Source organism: Rhinolophus sinicus, linkage group LG06 (assembly GCF_036562045.2).
Source record: "Rhinolophus sinicus isolate RSC01 linkage group LG06, ASM3656204v1, whole genome shotgun sequence".
NCBI lineage: Eukaryota > Metazoa > Chordata > Mammalia > Chiroptera > Rhinolophidae > Rhinolophus > Rhinolophus sinicus.
The window spans coordinates 111,906,387-111,931,597 of NC_133756.1; the positions used below are offsets into that span (position 1 = coordinate 111,906,387).

General features: G+C 37.6%; 1 protein-coding gene across 8 annotated transcripts in view; it reads right to left on the reverse strand.

Moving 5' to 3' along the window:
* ANKRD42 (ankyrin repeat domain 42) overlaps nucleotides 1-23,564 on the reverse strand; it is a 49,291-nt gene extending 25,727 nt beyond the window's left edge. For 3 of the 8 annotated variants that reach the window (XR_012497458.1, XR_012497459.1, XM_074335682.1), the window contains exons 1-7: nucleotides 22,576-23,563; nucleotides 18,547-18,713; nucleotides 12,283-12,390; nucleotides 9,265-9,384; nucleotides 8,268-8,403; nucleotides 4,815-5,015; nucleotides 1,101-1,226 (exon numbers count right to left, since the gene is read on the reverse strand). Coding sequence is in view for 6 of the 8 variants with exons in the window: in XM_074335682.1 (XP_074191783.1) it covers nucleotides 1,101-1,226; nucleotides 4,815-5,015; nucleotides 8,268-8,403; nucleotides 9,265-9,384; nucleotides 12,283-12,390; nucleotides 18,547-18,713; nucleotides 22,576-22,633 (916 nt within the window). In the remaining 2 variants the exon portion in view is untranslated. Of the gene's footprint in view, nucleotides 1-1,100; nucleotides 1,227-4,814; nucleotides 5,016-8,267; nucleotides 8,404-9,264; nucleotides 9,385-12,282; nucleotides 12,391-18,546; nucleotides 18,714-18,915; nucleotides 19,001-22,575 lie in introns of those variants that run through there. The other 5 variants (XM_074335684.1, XM_074335685.1, XM_074335683.1 and 2 more) reach the window with 4 other exon arrangements.
* Between the last annotated feature and the right edge of the window lie 1,647 nt (nucleotides 23,565-25,211).

A 25,211-nucleotide genomic window follows, 5' to 3' on the forward strand; every position in this document is an offset into this window, starting at 1 on the left:
TCTCTCTCTCATAAAACTATTGGTACACACGGTGCTTAAGATTCTTGAGATACATTATGAATTAAACAAACTTTAATGACCAAGTCAAGAACCTAACCAACAGGAACATCATCTGTGATTGGGATTGATTGCCAGAAGTTATTTATGAAATAAAGTCCAATTCAACCACCTAAACATGTCTATGTTTAGGTCATGCCCAAATTAGGTAAATGAAAGTTGACGTTTTCTTATAATTTACTTCACATTTCTCACATTTTGTCAATCTATCTGCTTCTTTTACCTTCATTTTAATTTTGATTCAGTAAATAAGCTGCAGTGTCTGTTATTGAGGCATTTAGTGATTGTTAAATCTACTTCTTTCTTTTATTCACTTTCAAACCATAATTATTAGGTATTAACATGACTGTTGTATTTTTACAAGAATTAACTACCAGCAGATTAAAGAAACTTATAATACCACAAATGAAGCAGAATGGAAATTTCAGATGCAATAGGTTAAAGATTTGGTTTTGATTTTATATATAAAAGACTGGCAAGAATAAATCCTAGAGTATATACTCCCAACACTGAGTTGACAATTTGAAAAGTCTGATTAGAAAACAACAAAAAAAAAACTGATTAATATTTTAGAATTCCACATGGAAGGAGATTACAGAGCAAACTCACAGACATCTTGAAACTGTGTTCATATCATGTTCATTGATATGTCTATGGAAGTACAAATTTTTGCAGAGTATAAGAAAGAAGATAATTCTGCTAGACCTTTTTCAAGACAGATGAGTATGGTTTCTGTTTTAGCATGAATTAATAGGTCATTTTTAGGCCAAAGAAAACGTTAGTCCTAATAAACTTCTCTAGCAGTGAATTTCACATCTTAGCTACATGACAATGTCAAAAGAGATTTTCTATTGGAATTACCCTCAAATGTGATAATGTATGAATGTCTGACATCATAAAAGGAATACCACACTTACACTGAAAATTAAGCACTTTATATGCCATGCATTTTCATGTGTTTCTGATGGATAATTATTTTAAAAGGTAAACAACTCAAAAGCACTTGTGTCAGAACTGAAAATGAAGCAGGAATCATAACTCACCTTTATGCATAGGAGTTGATCCGTTATTATCACGTTCATTAATATTGATTACGCCATCTTCTACTAATTTCTTAAGCATTTCTAAATCACCCTTAAAGGCAGCCACATGACCCGGAAATGCCAAAGCTATGAATTAAAAAATCAGCATTTCAGGAAACACGAGGTCATTTTTTTCCCTGCCTTAAACAGTCACACATTTTAGATTTCATTATTAACTCAAGTTTGAGAATGTTATATTGGAATTAGTTCGGCTGATGCAATGACAAGCAATAAAAAGAGAACCATAAAATAATAATATTATTAATTATGCAGCCCTTCCATTCCTCAGGACCTCAAACATGCCAGAAGTAGTCTTATATCAGAACTATTGTTAGTCATATTTCCTTTTACCCTCAGGCTACCACAAAACACAAGGAGATGGTCACTTTCAACCTTTGCATACAGACATACTTGGTCTCAAGTCCTACATTTGCATAGACTACTCTCTCTCTGCAAGGAAGTGAAGAAAGCAAAATAATCTGGAAACAGATAAAGTATGTACACACACACACACACACATACACACACACACAAGTATATATGTGTGAATGTACCTGACCTAGTACCTGGCACATAGTAAATACTTGATAAAATATTTTTAATGATAACTACATATATTGAGACCTTAACGAATGTCAGGCACAGTTGTAAGCACTTTTAAGTTTAAGGGCTGCCACATTCAACCCTCTTAATAACTCTGAGATATAGCTATTCTAATTCTCACACATGGAAAGGAAACAACCTAGAATAGCCAAAGTATTTTAAAAAGATCAAAGTTAGAGACTTACACTACCTGGTTGTTAGTCTTACTATAAAGCTACAGTAATCAAGACAGTGTAGTATTGGCAAATAAACAGACATATCAGTAAGATAGAATGCAGAGGCCAGAAATACACCTATACATATATAGATGACTGATTTTTGACAAAGCTGCCAAGATATTTCAATGAAGAAAGGAGTTAAAAAAAAAAATGGTGCTAGGACAAGTGGCTATATATTAACAACAACAAAATTAATCAACATTATTTCACTCAAACCATACAATTTAACTTGACGGAGATCAAAGATATGAATTAAAAAGCTAAAAGTGTAAAACATCTAAAAAACATAAAAGAATATCTTGCTGACCTTCAGGTCAAATATTTCATAGATAGGACACAAAAAAACATAACTTGTAAAAAAACTGATAAATTGTACTTTATCAAAATTTAAAACTTTTGCTCTTTGAGAGACACTACTAAGAAAACAAGCAATCTTCAGAATGGGAGAAAATACTTACAATACGTATATCTGGCAAAACATAATGAACTGTCAAAATTTCATAATTAGTAGACAAATAACCCAATCAAAAAATGGGCAAAAGAACTGAATAGACACACCATAAAAGAAGATATACGAATGTCCATATGAAAAGATGCTCAACATCGTCAGTTATCAGGAAAATGTAGATTAAAACCACAATAATATAACATTACACACCCATTAGAATGGCTGAAATATGGTACATCCATACAGTGAATACTATTCAGCAATAAAAAGGAATGAACTACTAATATACATTAACATAGAAGAAATTCAAAACGGTTCCACCAGAAAATTCAAACTAATCTATAGTGACAGAAAGCAAATCGGTGGAGGGATGAACTTCAAGGGAATATGAAAAACCCCTGGAGATGATGGAAATGTTTTCTATCTTAATTGTGGTGGTGGTTTCATAAGTGTATACACCTATGTCAAAACTCATTGAATTGCAAACTTCCAATGAACAGTTTATTGTATATAAATCATACTTTAATACAGTTGTTTTTTTTTTAAAAAAAAAGGATATCATCAAAGTAAAAAAATCAAGCCACAATGTGGGATAAAATATCTACATCAGATAAAATTAATAAAGGATTGGTATTGAGACTACAGAAAGAACTCAAATTATTTAGAAAATGACAACGAACACAATTTTTAAAAAGGGAGAAAGAAAGGTATAGGTGGGCAATTCACAGAAAACTAAAATAGCCAATAACTTTACAAAAGGATGTTCAACCTCATTAGTAACCAAGAAAATGGAAATCAAAACACAAATTAAACCTTTGCATACTCAACCAATTGGCAAATATTGTTTCTCTAACTTCTCAGCAAACACAACTGATGAGAGTGTAAATTTCTGCAACCACATTGACGGAGGATGCAGCAATACCTATACATACTGAAGGTGGGCATATCACATCAAGCAAAACCTAAAGTAGAGTATCTCAGCTATTTACCAGAGCAGAGCTCTTAACTGTCAGTCTTCAGAGAAGACAGGCACCTCAAGAAGCCTCACTCAGTGATCCCAGTGTGCCATACAAATATCATTTTCTGTGTGGGCTATATGTGAAAAAGGCAGGAAAGCACTTCTCTACAGAAATCTCTTATACATGTACATAAGGAGACATGGACAAGAATATCCACTACCACACTGACTGTAATAATAAAAAACTGTAAACAATGTAAATGTCAAATTGGAGAATGGGTAAATAATGGTCTGTATAAAATGTAACACTATATAAACACTTAAGAAGGATAAACTAGGATACATCTATCAACCTAATAATCTCAAAAACATGAGTCACAGAAGGTTAAGTCATAGAAGGATACATACGCTTTTATGCCATTTTTGCAAAGTTTTAGAAGAAGTGTCAAAGACTCCTAGTTGTCTACACATTTTTTGCGGAAAACGAGTAAACTCCTCATATCGCCTCTAGTTGGAACCGGCAAAAATTTTGCAAAGTAAATAAATAGAGACCTCTTTTTAAACTAAAACACTGAAAGTTTCATAGAAAAATATCAAATAGATCGAAAGATATGAATATTTTACGGAAAGTCTAATTTTGGCGAGAAAATGTCAAAAAAGCCCCGCGTTAGGACGCGATTTGGCGGGAAAATGCCCGCTTACAAATTAAAGTCCCCTTCCTTCAGAAGTAAGAGTTGCAGCTGAGAGGAGGCTTCTCAGCTCGGTACTGAATTCTCCAGGCTTCCTCGTAGCTAAGCATGGCTATCTCACAACACTCTTGCCCATGGAAGGTTAGCAGAAGCAATGAGTGCAAATAAGACCTTGAAAATCTCTAGTTCCCTCCCCACCTACTGCTGGATTAGCAACAACTACAGAAAGTTAGTTGAGCAGATAGCAGGTCCCTGAATGACTAAATAGAACAGACTGACTCTTCAACCCAAGCTGTCATAGAGAAGAAATAAACTTCTATATCATTTAAGCCGCTGAATTTTAGGATTTCTTAGTTACAGCAGTTTAGTCTCTTACTCTAAAAATACACAAAACAATACTGCATATTTTTGTGAGTACATATATACTCAATATAAAGCCACAGAATGGAATTGTAAATCCAAAACAACAGGGGAAGAAAAGGGAATGGGTAGTATTAAGGGAAAAGACCCAAAAGCTTCAACTATATCTATAATATTTTATGCTTAAATACAGTGTTATAAAGATTGTTCATTATACTACATTAATCTCTATAATATTTCTGCCTAAAATATTTTGTAATAAAGAAGAAAATCTGAATGAATATATGGATAATTACACGTAACATATTTTAATATAACATTTAACTTACAACTTCTTTCTTTCCCTTTTCCATTTACTCTACATATTAAATGATAGAACATTTCAGGTTTATTACTTACTTTCTTGATCTTCTGGATCATCTCTTTCATACTCAGCCCCCTGGATAAACTGTAAAATGTTCTGCTTAAAGAACCTCTGGGCCAAGTCCAGTACATTTTCTCCGTTATCATTGAAGGCTTTTAACGCTTGTGTTGCACTGCTCATTCTACTGAGCAGAAATTTAAAACAGTAAAGGTGGCCTTCCATGGCTGCTAAGTGAACTATAGATGAGAGAAAAAAAAAGAATTTAATTTTTTCAATTTGACAATAAAATAATCAAAAAAAAGAAATAAGACACCGTCTCTAATCCTCACAGGGACTTGACTATCCCTGCCCTATACCAGGACGTACTCTCAGCAAGAATAACATACCTTTTTTTCAGCCTACATATCCTTACTCAGCCTTCTAGTCGTGCCAAAGCAATAGACTAAATGGTTGATTAGTCAGACACTTACTGTGAATGTAGAGAGGCCAGATAAGAGTCACCAAGGAGTGGGCCCCAGAAAATGTTCTTGGAAAGTGAAATCCCAATTATTCAGTTTATTATTACATGAGAAAATATTGCTATGTAAGATAGATAGATGACAGACATATAGACAAATTTAATATTTTGGGAAAAAAAGTGAAAGAAAAAACAAAAATAGTCACTATGTAAATACGAATATTATTTTTATCACTATGTTATTTTCCATAAACATTATTTTTATTATAAACAAGAAAACTGGATCAAAACTGCAGACTAAGCACACACACTACCTCACCATTTCTACTCTAAATCCTTGAAAATAATAAAAAAGATATTTTTTAAAGCCTTACAGGACTAGAAAACAAATAAGAATACCATGAATGGACAAGAAATGTTAAGGAATCCCTGAAAGATAATGCATTGACTCAGACTGAGAGAGAGCCACAACCCAAAATCTGCAAAAAATAGGGATGGTTCTAGGGTATTACAAGCTTAGAGGCAATTATTACAAAGAACAAGAGAGCCTTTAAAATCTCTTGAGAAGTGACTATTTGGGAAATAGCCCAATCAATGTACAAATCTTGCCTCTGGAGAAGTAGGGCAGTGCCCAAGTGACCAGTATAACTCTGGAAAAACAAGAAGTCACAATGCCCAAAAGATAAGTTGCTGGCACACGCTACTCTACACTTTCTCAGCTGAACCTTCCACTGAAAAACTCTCCCTGAAACTTCAGACTCCACTACTGCTTACTTATCATATGGTTACATGTACCATTTTTATCCTCTTTGAGTAATATTCTGTTATATGTATACCACATTCTTTTTATTCATTCAGCTGTCGATAGACTAGGATGCTTCTGTATCATGGCTATTGTAAATAATGCTGTAATGAACATAGGGATACATATGTCTTTTCAAATTAGTGTTTTTCTTTTCTTCGGATGAATACACAGAAGTGGAATTGCTGGGTCGTACGATAGTTCTATTTTAATATATTGAGGAACCTCCACACTGTTTTCCACAGTAGCTGCACCAATTTGCAATCCCACCAACAGTGTACAATCCTTACCAACATTTATTTGTTGACTTTTTGATAATAGCCATTCTGACAGATGATCTGAGGTGACATCTCATTGTGCATTTCCCTGATGATTAGTGAGTCAGAGAGAATATCTTTTCATTTGTCTATTGGTCATCTGTGTATCTACTTTTGGAGAAATGTCTACTGCAGTCCTGTGCCCATTTTTTAATTGGATTGTTTGGGGATTTTTTGATGTTGACTTTTATGAGCTCTTTTGGATATTACCCCTTTATCATATATATCATTTGCAAATATCTTCTCCTATTCAATAGGTTGTCTTTTTGTTTTGTTAATGATTTCCTTCATTGTGCAAAAGCTTTTTAGTTTGATGTAGTCCCATTTGTTTATTTTCGCTTCTGTTGCCCTTGCCCAGGGAGACATATTTTAAAAAAAAATACTGCTGAGACAAATGTCAAAGAGTTTACTGCCTATGTTTTCCTCTAGGAGTTTTATGGTTTCAGGTCTTACATTTAAATTAAGACTTTACAAATAACAAACTACCAGAAAGAGAAATTAAGAAAACAATTGCATAAAAAAAAAATAAAATGCTACAAATAAATTTAACTTAGGAGGTAAAAGACTATACTCAGAAAACTGTAAGACTTTGATGAAGGAAACTGAAGACAACACAAATAAATGTAAGGATATACTATGCTCATGGATTGGAAGGATTAATATCATTAAAATGTCTACATTACCCAAAGAAAGCTATAGATTCAATGCAATTTCTACCAAAATGCCAATGGCATTTTTCATCGAACTAGAACAAACAATCCTAAAATTTATCTGGAACCACAAAAGACGCCAAATAGCCAAAACAATCTTGAAAAAGAAAACCAAAGTTGGAGGTATCACACGCTCTGATCTCAAACTATACTACTAAGCTATAGTCATAAAACAGTATGGTACTGGCACAAAAACAGACACATATTACTATATCAATGGAACAGAGAGCCCAGAAATAAACCCACACTTATATGGCTAATTAATCTATGACAAAGGAGCCAAGAATATACAATGGGGAAAGGACAATCTCTTCAATAAACGGTGTTGGGGAAACTGGACCACTTTCTTACACCATATACAAAAATAAACTCAAAAGTGTATTTTTTAAAAAAGAATGAGAACACAATAGTCATTTCCAGCTACACAAATATTGAAAAAGTTCATTCTAACAGACCTTCACTAAATGAACACTAAAGGATGTACTTCAGAAAGAAGCAAAACAATCCCAGATAGCAGTGTAACAGAGTGGAAGGTGAGACCAGGGAGGTAGGTAAGAGCCAAATAATGAAGCTAAGGGAACAGAACTCCACAGGGATCTAGGAAGTTTCTAAGCAGAAAAGTGATTTGATCAAACCTGTTCATACCATTCTGCCTCGACTTCTCATTCATTTGTTTGCTGCTGAAGATTCCCTTAAGACATAATTCAAGTATCATTTTCAGTGACCCTCACCCCAATCTCACTGTGATCTATCCCTTTTCTGAATTTCTACAGCACCTCTAAAAGACGGGATATTTAGAGTATAGATCTCAACTGGCCAGTTGATTACAGGCTAGACAACTGCAGTTAGCAACTTAACTCAAGTACACTAGTGTCCACTATTTATACTATTATTTTTTAAAGTAGACTGTGGGACAGAAATGTATGAATTTAAAAAATAATAACACTAGACAGATGAAGGAAACATCTGGCTGGAAAAGCAAATGCAAGTTTACTGCTAATTTCTTTTGCTGATATAGTTCCAGAAAAAAAAATCAATCACATGACAGGTACGTAATATAGGCATAAGATGAAAATGTTCATGTCAAACTTAAAGTTTTGTGCAGGACTGTTAGAATATTGACGGTTTAAATTTCTTAAGCATGACCAACATTTGAAGAGTTTACATTAATGAAAAACCAAAATATTTGCTTTTGTGAATACCTGGAAGGTTTCCATTGCAGTCTACATCTTCTATGCCACATCCCCATTTAACTAGAAGTTGCAAACAACCAAGCCGTCCATGAAAAGCTGCATAATGCACAGGTTTCCATTCTCTCTTATCAGTCACACTGGGATCCTAGAGGTAACATTCACAAGGACTCAGTTTCTTTCCCTTTTGTAGGGGAAACACTAAGCTTAATTCTGCAAATGAGACTTGGAAGTTGTTCTTAAAACTATAGGGCAAATACTAAATATAATAGAAAAATGTACTGCAACCACTGATTTGAACATACAAGTTAATAACACCCTAATGAAATTTTCTAAAACAGTCTTTTTAAAAAGAATATAACTAGTCACATAAAAATAGTTTTTAAAAAGAAACCTAACTACTCATTTTACTAGTCACAGGCTCCTGACCAATAAAATGAAAGGAATGGACTCAAATGATCCAATCATATCCTTAGAAGCATAAGGAGTTAATAAAAAAATATTTAATAAGATTTTTCACGTTTTCTCTAACTATAGAAACACCAACTCTTAACCATAGTGTTGTCTTCAGCATAGGTAGTTCTTTTCAGATAAGAAGATAATTTTTATAACCACGGGATAATATTAAAAATAAATATCATAATAAATGAAATGTCTGGAGATATAAATCACCTTCTACATTATTATATGAAATAAGAGTTACACACAGAAATTCAGAAAGATTTATAATCACTGGTCAATATGTTTGGAAGCCTCCAGTTAAACTCTGCGCTGACATGAAGAACCCAGAGTCTCTCAAATAGTTTGTATTACTAAACTGGTTTTTTTTTGAAGGTTTATGTAAATTATTGCCCCTATGTTTAAAGATGGAAAAGCTAAAGACAGAGATCAAAAGACTTCCCCAAAGTCATAAAAGGGATTTAAAAAGTCAGGAAGAGATAACCAGACTATCAAATGCTATTCCATCTATATGATTACACACTCTCACATCTCAAGAGGAACCCCTCACCACTCCACTTCGAAGCATTATTTGTAAGGTGAAAGAATGTCCGTGTGTTGCAGCAAGGTGCAAAGGTGTGCAACCCCAGTCATCTTGAGCTGCCAGATTTGCTCCATTGATTATAAGAGCCTAAAAATAGAGAAATGAGTTTACATGACTATAGATGTTAAATCATAAATGCAGATTATCTGTGGCAAGCAATTTATTACCCTAACTAAATTATTATATATGTTCTTATATATGTGCCACAGGCAAAGTGTGAGAAATTCTTAGCTAATCCTAAGAAAATGTTTGCGATCCTTTTTAACATTGCCTAGGAGACATTTATAACACCTGATTTCATATTCTGATTTGAGCATGTATATACAATTTATAAGGCACACTTCTCATGAGCACTGATTAATAACCACTAATCTTCAACAACCACTAACTACTTTAATGCTAAACTAATAAAACTGAAATTTAAATTTCCATTACTTCAAAAGCAGAATCTTTTATTAACTGGGTTTTGAATACAATAAAAGGATTTCATTATTAAAGTAACTAGTTCTAAGCTCCAAATCAAATTTCTAATTGCATCTGAGGAGATTCCATCTGAATTTACAACTGGCCCAATTTCCGTATATGGGTTACACCATATATACAGCACAACCCTTTATATAATATACAGAGTAATTGCTTTAAAAGAATTACGAGTTGATTTTTTTTTTTTTTGGTTTCTTTCTACCGCAGGCTTTTTTCATTTTTAACCAGCCCACGTTTATCAGCAAAAGTTTACTCAGTCATAATTCCTATTTTAGGAAGAACAGTCTCCATGATTTTGTCTGACAAATTACTTAATTATCATCACAAATCATATATTAAGTGCTTACTGTGTTTCAAAAGTCACTACAAAAAATATGAAGACATATCAGCTAAGGGAATTAGACATTGTAGAGACAAAGACAATCAACTATACAAAGCTGTCTTTGATAAGCAACGACTACACAGTATAATACCAAAACAGCACCACAACTGCTCTGAGAAGAAAGAGATCACTTTGTGAGGAAGGACAATCAAGGCAGAGAAAATGTCTTGAACTAATGCTTAAAGGAAGGAAAGCATCACGTAAAGATTCATTTGTCCCCTAAATTTACTATTGTATTTTCTCCTTCCTTTCACTGCCTACTTCTCAAATTAACACCTCAACTTCACATCCAACTGCAAACTGGGTGCCATCCCCACCATTACATAGAAATACAGCCAACCTCCCCCTAGAGTGAGATCTCAAGTTCAGTGGCATTTCCTTAAGCTTTATTCCCCTCAGTTGTATCCTGTAACTAATACTCTGCCTAATTCTTAAATTTCTTCCTTGCACAGCCCTAATGGATCCTGGCTCTCTTTTCTGAATTCCTCTTCCAAATGCTTTACTCATTTCTCTGCCTCCTCTCACCCTTACTAGCAACATTCTTCAACATTCAATCCTCAGTACTCTATACTCTTCTCTATACTTTATTGCTCCTGAAATCTTTGTCTCCAGCCCCCTTTCAACAGCCTGGACCTCTGGCACATGAATGACCTACAGGCCCCATCAACTCAAAATGTGCCAAATTAAACATCTTTCCTCCCAAGTCTCCCCGGCCTTTCAGATTCCCCTAGTTATAGTTTCAAAATTATCTGTCATTCTGGCTCAGAACTTTAAATTCTCACTACAATCTGTCAATGACTGCTTTGGAAGACGTCCTGAATCATTTTTGCTTTCCTACTGCCACTACCTAAGTTGACCTTCTGTGGTTAGTGATTATACCAAAAGTGTCTTACTGGCCTTCTTGCTTCCAAACTCTCTCTTCGTTCTAGGTAGTCCTGGATACATTTCACTAGAATAATTTCCTGCAATACTCCTTTCATTACCTCATTCTCCTGTTAATGTCTATATGCATGTAGGTATGTGTGTGTACATGTATGTATATAGGTATATCTATATATGTAGTATGTATATAAAACCTCTCTTTCCTATACAAGTAAATTTAAAATCTTTATTCTACTTCAAAGACACTTTACAAATCTAGTTCATCCAAACTTCATAACGGTCCACACAACAAACTATCTACACTCAGTCAAATTTATAATAGCATACCCTCTGAACTCACCTTATTTTTCTACTTCAGGGACTTCACAAAAAATTATAGCATAGAGGTTAACAGGACAAAGTCTAGGTTCAAATCCTTGCTTTGTTACTTACTTAGCAAAGTACTTAACTCTCTGAATATGTTTCCTAATCTGTAAAAAGGGGAACTCATAAGATTGTTGCATTAAATGAGGTGATGCATGGGAGACTGTGATTGACACATTAAAAAGGTTCAACGAATGATAATCATTATTTTTATTTGCTCCTCACATATTCCCTGCCTGCAATGCTTCCTTACTACTTACCTCCTTGAAATCAACTCATTCTTTCAGGCTTAGATAAAATCTAATTTCTTCCATTTATGATTCTTCTACCTCCTCCTAAATTCTATAATTCTTCTCATCTATACTTTTCATTAGAACCTTAATCATAAACTGTGCTTTGTATTGTTTTCTAACTCACGGGGTAGAGCCCCTGTCACTCCAAATAGATCTCAGGCTTCTTACAGGCAGGAACTGTTCGCTTATTTTTGTATTTCTCCAAATACCAGTCTATTTTAATACATTAATTAAATCCAGTTACTCTAATAAAGTAGATCCTGCCACATATGAATGTGTTATTCTGGCCAAGAAATGTATTAAATAATAAATTTTAGGCATGGCAAGCTAAAAAGGAGATGACTGATATTCTTTAAAACAACGATAACCAACTACTTCAAAGAGAAAAGGGTCTCTTATATCATTTATTTAAATAGATAGTTGATACCAAAATATCTAAGTCATGGAATCCAGTAAATTCTTGTTTAGAATATAGAAGTAAATCTATGGGGATCAAATTATTAGAACAAAAACAATAGCTTAACAGAACTGTGCCAAAGTAATTAAACTTATTGAATTTTTAAAAATTAAAGTTATTATTACCTGCATACAAGCATCTTGACCCCTGATTGCAGTTATATGAGCTGCTGTCCAACCTCTCGTAGTTACTTGTGTAATATCAGCTCCATGCCAGAGGAGCCAATGAAGACACTAAATTAAGAAAATAGCCATGTTAACAAGTGATAAAGCAACTATTTTCAATATTTTTATATCTTTTAAATTTAGTCCATCATCATGAAATACTCACTGCAGCCTGAGAAGCATCACAAGTGCACAAGGGGGCCAGGTGTAAGAAAAACAAAAGCACAAGCACAGTTGATAGTAACCAACATTTGGGCTTACTGTTGGGTAAACAATAGGGAGCAGTGGGAACTGTGGCAAACTGGAGACCATATTTCTTGTCAATAAGGTACAGATGTTATTCAATCCCAGCCAGCTGTGGCTGTGAGGGCAATGCTAATCCAAATCTTATGTTTGACCAATACCGTACAAACCAAACAACACACATCTGTGAGCCAAATTTATTGAAGGGCTGCCAGTTTGCAGCCTCTGCCACAGATTTCTAAATGGGCCCAGAAACTTCTGTATAAAAGCAAACATTGTTATTCTGATGGTAGTGTCTAAAAAAAACAAACAAACAAGTGGTTTATATAAAAAAGGGGGATGAGTGGAAATCAAATGCATCTTCACTTAAGATTTTTAAAAATTATCCTCAGTCTCATTATTATATAGTACTTAGAGGTCTGTGTCACATATGGTAGACTCTACCTTCAAGAAGTTGCTTTTTTTAAAAAAAAAATGGATTGTATCATTGGGACACACCATGAAATCAGTCACACCAATGTCATTTGTTGAAAAGGCTTACCATTTAGGTATCACCTGCCTCTCAGAGAGATTAGTGACCAATAATATACTTCTTTAAAAGCTCAACCTCACTAATATTACAGTGAGTCATTCATTCATTCAACAAATATTTAGGGAGAGACTACTACATACTATCACCGATCAGGTACTGAACATAAAAATAAAACCAGTATAAGCATTCATGTACAGGTTTTCTTATTTGTCCTAGTTAAATATGTAGAAGTAAGACTGCTGGAACATAGGTAATGTTTAACTTTATAAGAAACTGCCAAACTGTTTTCCAATGTGGCTGTATCATTTTACACTTCTACCAGCAATGTATTAGGTTGGTGCAAAAGTAATTGTGGTTTAAAAGGTTAAAAATAATTGCAAAAACCACAATTACTTTTGCACCAACCTAATATGAGCGTTTCAGTTGCTCCACAGCTTTGCCAATACTCCATGTTGTCATTTGTTTAGTTTCTTGGTTGGATTTTTTTTTTTTTTTTTGCCATTTTAATATATGTGTAATAGCATCTCATTGTGGTTTTAATTTGCATTTCCCTAATGGCTCATGATGTTGAGTATCTTTTCATGTGCTCAATTGCCATCCACATCATCTTTGAGAAAGTGTCTATTGAAGTCACTTGCCCATTTTTAAGTTGTGTTTGTTTACTTACTACTGAATTGTAAGAGTCTCATATATTCTATTTACAAGTTCTTAATCAAATATGATTTGCAAATATTTTCCCCTCTGTTTTCTTCTATAGGTTTGATACGGTTAAGTTTCACATTTGCCTATAATCTGTTTTCAGTACATTTTTGCATATGGTGCCAGGTATGGCTCAAGGTTTATTTTTTACATATGAATGTCCAATTGTGCCAGTACCATTTAATTAAAACAATATCTGTTCTCCACTACACTGCATTTGCATTTTTGTCAAACATCAATTTACAAATAAGCAGGAATTCAGAAATGGCTAAGTAAGGAGCATGGCAAATCCTCTCCAAGAAACAATAATAAAACTAGACCAAGTTGTCAAAAACAACAATTTAAAGACTCTGGAAATTGACCAAAGGCATATAACAAAATGAGAGGCATTTATTCAAGAAAATCTACTGGATCTCAGTAACAAGAAGGAGACTGGTACAACAATCCCTTTCCCAGTTGCATGGTGCAGAAGTTCTCCTTGGGCAGACAGCACCATCGCCCTGCTAGAAGGATGGACTTTATTTGGAGTTGAACACAGAAAATTCCATGCTTAGGCACACTGTCAAAAATAATCCCACTCCTCGGTGGCCAACTCTCTGAGAAAGCCAACATCAGAGCTAGCCTGAAGTCATGATACTGGTTGCGGCAAGAAACAAAATTAAAGACCACCCAGAAAATTAATAGGAAAATCCTAGAAATGAGATGGCCAAAGTGGACCTCAGTAAGATTCTACTTATCCTTTGTGATTTAAAAGGCTATGCTCATGTACAAGGCTGCCGATACCCAGGAAAGACTGAAGAGGGCCCAAGTTAGCTAGACATCCATGGCTAAACATGAGGCCTTGCAAACGTATTTTTAAAAAAGTTAGGCTGACTTGTAAGCTGCTTGGATTTTGAAAATATTCCCCAAGCCACATACAGACCCATCAGTAAAAGATGAAATCCTTATTCCTTATTGGCTCAGGGTATTTAAGCACATGCTCTGATAAGTCACTGGCTGACCACTAAGCTATGCTGACCCGGGGGGACCCCTAGGAAGCCAGGCTTAAAAATGAAAATAAGAGTTAAAAGTATAAGAACTGAGCAGTGGCCCCACATTGTGAGGAAAACAGACTCCACACAATTAGTTCAGGCAAGTCAACAAATATACAGCAACAACCAACAACCACCCCTGGGCATGGGTGAGGGAGTAGGATCAGACTCCAGAGTTGCTATAATATGTGATCTAAAATGTCCAGTTTCCAAAATGTCCAGTCAAACTAAAAAATTGTGAGACATACAAAGAAAATAAGAATGTGTAACCCACACACAGGAAAAAAAGAGTAATCAATAGAAACTATCTTTGCAAGGGCTCAGATGTTGGACTTAGCAAGACTTCAAAAAGCAGCTATGATAAATTGCTTCCGAGAACTAAAAGAAACTATTTTTTAAGGAATTTATGTTCAAAAAACTAAAGAAAAGTACGATGACAATGACCATCAAATAGAAACTATAAAGAGATAGAAATTATATTTAAAAAAAAAAAGAAAGCGCCAAATGGAAATTCTGAAGGTGAAAAGTGTATCTGAAATAAAAAGTTCACTACGGGGGCTCAATAGCTAACTTCATCTGACAGAAGAAAAAAACAAAATCTAATAAAGCATGCTTTTCACAAGTTGTTAATATAGTGTTAATTTAGTGACTATTTCACACAACTAACATAAGTACCAGAAGTCATAAGAAACTTCAGAAAGGAAAACAAAATGTAAGGGCGCTAATGCAGTACTCAGAGAATTACATGATCTTTAAAGGAGAAGGGAGAAATGCACTAAAATCTTTTGGTTTAGATTTGTGTTTGTTAAAATTCAACAAACATTTCTTGAACATCTGCTATGCACTGTTAGACACTAAAAATATAAATTAAATTTAACAACAAATTCAGCAATTCAACAAACACATTTATTGAGAACATACAAAGTGACTCCACTATGCCAGACACTATACTAGACACTGAGGGAAAAAAGATGAATCAGACTCAAATAGTACATTCAAAGAGCTCAAAATCTAATATAGAATACAATTCAATGTGATAAGTACAATAAAAATTTATGAATCAGATGTAGAAGTATCAGAGGAGGAAGTAGCTAGTTGGAGGATATTGAGAGAGGAAACACAGAAGGCTTTACTAAACAGCTGCTGCCTGATCTGGATTTCAACCAAGTAACCAGCGGGAAAGAAGTGAGACCAGGCAGATAAAACAGCACATGCAAAGTCTATGGTACTATGAAACAGTAGACTAATTTGGGATAGCAGTCACCAGTACTGCAGGGAAAAACACTCATGATGAGAGATGAGCTTGGAGAGATAAGGCTACCATATTAAGTAGTTTAAACTTTACCCTGTAGGGGATAGTCACTATGGGGACTTGAGGGTTTTAAGTAATAACAGATTTTAGTATTAGAGTGGTAACCTTGTATACAGATTATGAACCAGACACAGATGAGACAGGAAAAGAAGGAAATCAATTAGATCGAAAGCAGTGGCTCTGAGGATGAAGAAGATAAATTTGAAAGGCAAAGATGGACTGGAATCAACTGACCCAGTGATCAGTTCTTACTGCATCGATGTGCACCTTCATCCTGACAAATGTTGATAATGTGTTTTGCTTCTGTAAAAAATTGAGACAACTCAAGCAGACATTTTTAAAAATGGTCATGGTTGGTGCTTGTCAGATTTCTGAGGAAATTAATTGCTTTGTATTGTATATTACAATGATCACTAACTGAAAATACTGTTTTACAATAGTTCTGTGGGGTTTTTTTTCTGTTGTTGTTATTAAACAAATACTTTAGATGGTGAAAACAATTGAGACAACTCAATAATGATTCAAAGGCCATTAGCCTGGAAAACTAAGAAAGAGATAGAAAAGAATAATGGTTTAGTTTTAGAGCAATTAAATTTGAGATGCTGGTGAGATATGCATGAGTTGTTGACCAAGCACCTGACGCATACGCCAGAATTCAGGAGAAAAAGCAAATTCATGAATTATTATCCAGAATTGATAAAGCCACGTAAGTCTAAAAGACTGCCTGGAAAGCAAGTGTAAAGTAGGAGAGAGAAGACCACTGGCAGAAGTATAAACAATACCTATAGTTATCGAATAGACAGGTTTCAGGAAAGGATACCAGGAAAGAGATGAAATAAACATCATATCAAGAAGTACTATCCTATTGGAATAGGGCAGAGTAAAAATCAGTATTTCATCTCTTCAAAATCATCCGGGGGCGGGGAGAGGGAGAGGGAGGGAGGAGGGAGAGAGTGGGGGGGGGGGGAGAGAGAGAGAGAGAGAGAGAGAGGAAGGAAAACAGGAAGAAAACCTTATCTTTGATGAAACTGAGTCATCTGAAACTTAAACCACAAACCACAAAACAGATTGGCAAGCTGCCCAAGTATAGATCAAACAGTGATATGGGAGGAAACAGCAGAGAAAATACCCACCCAGGGCTACATGTGTAGAAATACCTGTCAAGGCACATTTCTTCCAGGTGAGAGGAAGTCACTAAAAGGCCAAAGGGAAAATCATTGTTTACAAGTGGGGCACACAAACTGGTGGAGAGAGAGTCTCTAAATGAGATTCGGTTCCAAGAGGCAGAGAAGCCCAAACAAGAAATCATACAGAGAAGCCATATTCATAGGAAGCAGTCTGTGTGGCAGGGGATTGAAAAACGAGACTGCATAGTGACTAGACCTACTGCAGCCTACAGCCTGGGGAAACGTAGCAGCTAAAATAAATTCCCCGCACACAATCTTAAATCATGAGAAGAATTCCAGTTGGCATTGCACACAGCCCAAGAATAAGAAGTTTTGCATAAAAATATTCACTGAGCACTGCTATTAGCTAACAATTGAAACCAATTAAATACCCTCAATATAAAACAATGAATAAATTCTGATATTAGTCTAAGAATAGACTATTACCACATGGCTGAAAGAAATGAACTAGAGTACCTATATGTAACCACATGTATCAAGCTGCAGGACAATACATATAATATGATGTCATTTATACAAAATATGTCAAATAAAACAATGATATAATCATATGTAATAACAGTATATAACAGACGGGAATAATAAACACCAAATTTAGGGTAAATTTATCTCTGGAGTTGGAAGGAGAGAAATGGCACCTGGGAGGGGTGCTCAGAGACTTCAACTGTACTAGTAATATTCCATTTGTTTTCTAAAAATCTTAAGCAACTACAGCAAAAGTGTTAGGATTGCATAGAGCTAGGTGTCCATTATGCTGTCCTCTGTAAGTTACCCTTGATGCTTGCCTTTGGAACCCAGCCACCTCATGTAAGGAAGCACAAACTAGCCCAGGTGGAGAAAACTCACAAACAGGCCTGCATGGAGAAGAATTAAGATGCCAAGCCTACAGCCAGCCTCTATCACAAGATATCTGCATGAATAAGCCTTCAGAAGATTCCAGCCCCAGCTTTTCAATCTTCTGGCTGAAACCCCAGACATTGTGGAGCAGAGACAAGCTGTCCCTGAGATCCAAATTTCTGGTTCACTCCTGAGCACAAATAAACAGTTATTTTAGGCCACTAGGTTTTGAGATAACCAAAACACCCAATATTAGACTGAACTGAAAAGGAAAATATTATATTTGCAGTGCCTAGCATAAGGCCTCCATCCTGTTTGTTAAATTTATAAAACTGCTAACATCTGTAAACTTACCCCAGTTTGATCATTTATATAGCTTCTTACCTCCAAACTTCCAGAATGTGCTGCCCAATGTAAAGGGGTAAATTTATGGAGAATGTCAACTTCATTAATGCTGGCTCCACGTTCTACCATTTCTGAAAGCTGCTTTACATCTCCAGCTCGCACTGCATCATGTATGCTCCCAAAATGTACCTTCTTCCTGGCACCTACTGAAAAATCAATCTGCTTACAATATATTATAAAACTGAAAAAAAACAAAAAAAAACACACTAAAGCAATGATTCAACAGAAAACACAAAATCACTTTGGCTTTCCAAATAATTTATGACAGAGATGTTTGTGATTAACATCTTATCAGACTTCCCTTTCAGTTCTAACACGCAAAGAGCATGGAAGCTGTGATTCCCATACCTACAGGAGAAAAGCTGAACAAACTCAAAACCAAGGACTTTTCTTGGACTGATCAAAGAATTGAGGCCTCAGGACAAATTGCCACCCTGAATCTGGAAAGAGAGGCAAAAATATAGAGAAATACAGTCAAGTTCAGCTTCCCTGGAGCAGAAGCTACTGGAGCCATAAACAGCAAGAAGCACTTAAATGATAATTTTGACAAATTGCTGAGAGACCCCCACATTTTCATCGATTTTACCTTAAAAATGCCACCAGGTTATCACTGCAAAACACCAAGAAAAATCAACCCATGTTTTTGGCGAGGGGAGGGGAAAAGTAACCATTCTGAAATATACCCAGTGCATTCTCTTTAACAAAGGACTACTCTCCAGTGAAAAAGACTTTACTAGAGCCTTATCTCACATTGGCAGACATAGTTTATCAATATTTTTTTTATCTTTCTCATATGTCCGACACTAAGAAAGGAAAGGCAGGTCACAATTTTTACTTCACACACTCTAGTTAGTGTCTTATATTTTATAATTTAACGTACCAAACATAAAGACTGCATTGCCAGGCTCACTGTACTGTAAAATATTTTAATGTGCATTGAGAACCAGAAGCAATACAGGTATCTAAGCATGAACAAACAGTGGACAGGAGAAGAAGAATTCAATCAAAATATTTCCTAAACAAAACAGACAGGCACGATTCCTGACCTCAAATTGTTTTGAAAAGAACTCACCAACACTTCTCGCAGACAGTCTATGCAATCTCGTACTACCATTTATCTATGTACAAATATGTCCTCTCTCCATAATTAGAATGTTAACTTCTTGAGGGTTGGTACCATATTTTACACTGGAATCATATCTTACACCAACTCTTAGCAAAATGCTATACATTTTACCCAAAAATCTTTTATGAGTATCTACCATGTGCCAGGACTATGATAACATAATGGGAAATGGACACGGAATTAACACATTTTCTTTCCGCCAACACTTTAAAACTTATAAAATCTATGTGGAGAAATTCAATGAAACAAAAAACCTGACAGTACTGTCCTAAGAGAGTACAGGTAAAATTGAGGAGGAGGAAACATTTGAGCAAGACCTGGAAAAACAATTAAAAGATATATGCATACCGGGAAAGGAGCAAGAAAGGCACCAAAATATAAACCACACCACTTAATATGTTTAATGATGTCAACCCCCTAGGTTAACCTTCATTCTTCTCCTTTAAACCAGTACAGCAAGATCTACAAATGGTGTTCTACCCATATAAACAGAGAGACAATCCTGAGCACTTCATGCCTCTAGACCAAACTGCTTCTAGTTATCCACCACTAGTATAGAGAACCAAGTCCGCTAGTAGAGAGCACAAAGTCCAAACCCTCAGTATGACAGTCTAAGCCCGCCCATAATTTGGCTCCATCTAATTTTATGGCCTTTTTTTCTCACCACATTCCATGCCAATTCATTCATTCATCTACCCATCCATCCACCCAAAATTAATTTGGTGTCTACCAAAAAGATAAAAAGATGAAGGAGACATGGTCTCAATCCTCAAGGAAGTCACAGAGAGATACAAACACAAATTATACAATTATATGACAAGAGCAATGACAAAATACTCGTAAGAACTTATAGAAGCACAGAAGACTTCTAACTCAGCTGGGGCAGGAGGGAAGAGAAACAGAAAATGATTTCTGGGGGAGGTAACATCTAAGACGAATCTTCAAGGACTAGCAGGAGCTGGCCAGGTAAAATGGGAGTAGGGAGGGGGCGGACAGGTGGCTCTGTTGGTTAGAGCACAAGCTCTGGACAACGAGGCTGCCGGTTCAATTCCCACATGGGCCAGAGAACTGCGCCCTCCCCAACTAGAATAAACTCAATGAGCTGCCACTCAGCTCCCAGGTGGCCAAATGGCTCAGTTGGTTGGAGCTGATGGTTTGACTCCTCGACTCCTGCAATGGATGGATGATGGGCTGTGCACCCCCTGCAATCTCAACTAAGATTGAACACGGGCACCTTGAGCTGAGCTCCCGGATGGCTCAGTTGGTTGGAGCACATCCTCTCAACCACAAAGTTCGGGGTTCGACTCCCACAAGGGATGGTGGGCTGCGCCCCCTGCAACTAACAATAGCAACTGGACCTAGAGCTGAGCTGCACCCTCCACAGCTAAGACTGAAAGGACAACAACCTGACTTGGACCTGGAAGTACACACTGTTCCCCAATAAAGTCCTGTTAGCCTTCCCCAATACAAAAAGAAAAAAATCTGTACAAAAAAAAAATGGGAGCAGGGAAAGGCATTCTGGACAGCATTAACAGTAGGATGTGATCAAGAAACCACAAAAAAAGAAAAAAAAAATGCACCCTATTGCTGAACTGGAAGGAAAAGAGGCTAGAATTAGACAAGAGATAGGCTATGGTAGAACTTGGTTGGCTAGAGCAGAGAATGGGGAGTCACTGAGGGATTTTAAACAGAAGAAGAATGATCAGATTTGTAATGCTGAGTTTACAGGGTTGGCCTGCAGTGAGGGGAATTCATTTAGGAGCAAAAATGCAACACTAGCGATTCAGGGAGACCATGTAAGAAAATAGCTACAGTAGTCTATACCAGAAACATTGAGAACTCCCAATTAAGAGAATGGCATTAGGAACAGAAAAGGAGACAGATTCAACAAATATTATGGAAAGAGGTTGAACTGAACTTGGATGGATACAGTGGGTGAAATAAGGGAAGAGTAACGGGATAACTTCAAGGAGTCTGGCTTAGTTCCCCCAGTGGTGTGATGCTACTGAGAGAGTGAACACTGACGGGCAGAGCGGGCATATGGGTACAAAATTATATTTCAACATGTTGATGCTAAGGTGCCCAAGGAAGAGTTCCAGAAGGGACTTGTACATACGAGTCTGCAGCTCAGAGGAGAGATCTGGAATTCAGATCTCAGTGCTAAGTATATCTCAGTATTAGGTAGGTTTATCGGACACCCATCCTCACCTCATACTGGAGCCAATGGCACTCTTCTCTTCTGTATAATATTAATCACATTAGTGATTATATGCTCAGTATTTATCTTCCCCACTAGAAGGAAAGTAATGTGCCTGTCTTCTTTATTGATATCCTTAATATGCAGCACATATTAGGCACTCAATAAATATTTACTGGATGGTTGAATGAATAACACAGATCTGGGGGTCCTCAGTAGAGTTGAAGTCATAGTACATGACAAGAAAAAAAGCACCAGTGACAGCACTTTTCAGCAAAAACAAAAACAAGAAACACTTACGGAGAAGATGGAAGAAAAGTCACCAAAGAAGAGGGAGTCGATAGAGTGGAAGGAAAAAAATAGGTAAGTCTAGTGTCATTTCCACAGGGTCGAATGCGGCAGAGAAACCAAGTAAAAACTTAAAAGGGTCCATAAGATTTAACAAGGGTTGATGTCAGTCTAGGCAACAAGTCTCAGGAATGGCGATGGGTAGAAAGGAGGGAAAGCTAAACTGAGGGAGGATAGGGCACAGGTGAACAGCTTTGAGACCCACTGAAAATAGGTCAATTAGGGGAAATGAGTGACAGCTGAGAAAGGGACCTGCCAGCACGGATAAGACTGATGGGGACAGAAGTGAGAAAAGTAGTGTGGCAGAGACAAGGACCGTGGATGTAATCTGACTCACAAGGGGTTGCAGTCTCCGTAGAGGAGGTGGAGGGGCCTGAATGGGGCACCCCGGGCATGGTGCGATCTCTCGGGCTCCCAGGAGGAGTTGAATCCAGGCCCCCGCTGCTGCGGCGGTCTTCACTTGCCGTCACCCACGAGCCACTGCAGCGGCCGTCTTCGTCTTCACTCCGGCCAGGGCCGCCGTCCTCCCTTGCTCTCTGCCAAGAGCCCCTGCAGCCAGAACCCGCGTCTTCACTTTCCCTCTCCCAGAAGCCACTGAGGTGGGGGCTGGAATCTTGGCTGACGCTCACCGCGGAGGATTCGCTGGCCGTGTAGCCGCCGTCGTCGCTTACTCCTTCCCACCCACTACTGAGGCTGTGGCCGCCATCGACACTCCCTCCCTCCCAAGAGCCACTGAGGTGGCGGCTGCGGTCGTCACTGCCCCTCTCCCCCGAGTGGCTGGTTCCGCGGCCGCCGACTCCCCTGACTTCCTCCCAAGTACCACCGAGACGGAGGCCGCGGTCTTCTCTGACCGTTCCCACCGAGTCACTAGTTTGGTGGCCGCCGACTTCACTTAAACTGACGATGCTGCTGCGAAAGCCATGGTATCCCCTTAGTCTCTCCCAGGAACTGCTGTGACCGTGGCCGCCACCATGTCCCTTAACTCTGTCCGGAAAACCACTGCGGCGGAGGCCCAGGTCTTCACTGACCCTCCTCGAGTCCCTGCGGGAGAAGCTGAGGTCCTCACTTACGCTGCCCGTAGAGACGCTGCAGCAGTGGTCGTCGTTTCCACGGATTTTTGCCCTGTCTTCGCTACCTCTTTCCCTTGACTGGCTGCCGCGATGGTTATGTCGGCTGTTTATCCTCCACGCGTGAGGGCCAGTGCGGCGGCCGCCGTCTTCGGCTGCTACTCCCCGCGAGTCGCTGTGGCGGCGGCCGCCGTGGACGAGTACCTTCTTCTCGGAGTCGCTTTCCAGCGTCCCGACTCCCACCACCTGGTTGGAGCAGTGGCGGAGCCGTCGCCTTGGAAACGAATAAACTTCCGGCGTGTTATGGTCATTTCCAGTTCCTTACGCCTTGGCGTCACTTCCGGCTCCCCTTCCTCCACCTTTTCCAAGGCTTCGCCTCTAGAGGAATCGGATGGTGGTAGGGACCGGGTTTCGGTGAAGTTCCGCTCGTCCTTACGCCCAGCCTTATCTAGGCCCCGTGTCTGTAACGGCTGGCAGCGGTCGCGCCCCCCACGGCTCAGCGCGCAGGTGGAGGCTTCCGGGACTGCAGTCTGCGTAGGTGACCTGTGTGGCGCGGGCCGGGCGGGGCCTCTCGTCCTTGGCAAACCTAGTATTTCTCAGTGCTGGTCCGAACGTTGGAGGAGAGATATTCTTACCCTATCTTATCACAAGTATGGAAAAAGGCCTGAAGGAGAAGATAGCAGCTGCAGCCGCTATCGTTATTGAGTGCTTGTTAGTGCCCGGCCCTTTGATAATCGCTTGGTACTTAATTCTCAGTAATTTTGTAAGGTAGGTGTAATCCCCATTTTACAGGTGAGGAGATTCAAGGTATCAGTAATTTGGTAAGGCCAAGAACAGGTAAGTTGTAGAGCCAGTATAAAAACACAGGTCATTAGTCAAAAGACTACTCCAGGTCTCCTGACTTCAAATTGAAGGTTCCTTTCGCTGTAAAAATGTTTGCTTTCAACAGTTTGGCCCAAGTATTTTTCTCCAACCTTATTGCTTAAGCTGTATTTTTCCATTCACTGTTTGTTGCAAAGGTATGGGTCAGGTTTTGTGCTAGCAGCTGAGAATACAGAAATTAGAATTCTCTGCCCTCCAAGGGCATCACCCACCTTGATTCCCCTCTCACCCTGTTTTTTTCCATCTTTATTGCTTTGCCATAGGTTTTGTGCTGTGAACACATTTGGGAAATTCCGGTGACCCTACCTTTCCTCTCTTGAAATACAGTAAATTGCCTTTCTTTAACTTCATAACCTCTTGTAATGTTAATAGCAGTCATTTGTTGAGTTCATATTATGAGTCTGGCACTGTACTAAGTACTTTATATTAATCTTATTATTTGATCCTTAATATAACCTACCAGGACAGTATTACTATTCTTTTTACAAATAAAGTGCCAAGTAAAGAGCCTGAAAATACAGCTAGTAAGTAGTAACTACCTAAATTAGGGTTTCTACCTAGATCTTTGATTTTGCTGCACATACTTCTCAAAGTCTGAATTCCCACAACATTTATATTAGACAACTTTTCACATTGCATTATAATTACGTTTTTTAACACTTTGTATGCGGGCATTTTCCCGCCAAATCGCGTCGTAACGCGGGGTTTTGACATTTTCTCGCCAAAATTAGACTTTCCGTAAAATATTCATATCTTTCGATCTATTTGATATTTTTCTATGAAACTTTCAGTGTTTTAGTTTACAAAGAGGTCTCTATTTACTTTGCAAAATTTTTGCCGGTTCCAACCAGAGGCGATATGACGAGTTTACTCGTTTCCCACAAACAGTGTGTTAACTGTCCTCACCCCTATCCCCCAAGGACTCTGAGCTCCTGGGAGGTAGGGACTATTTCATTATTCATCTTGGAATTTCTGATATCTAAAATACTTAGTTCAGGGGGAAGGGCTTAGTAACTATTGTGTA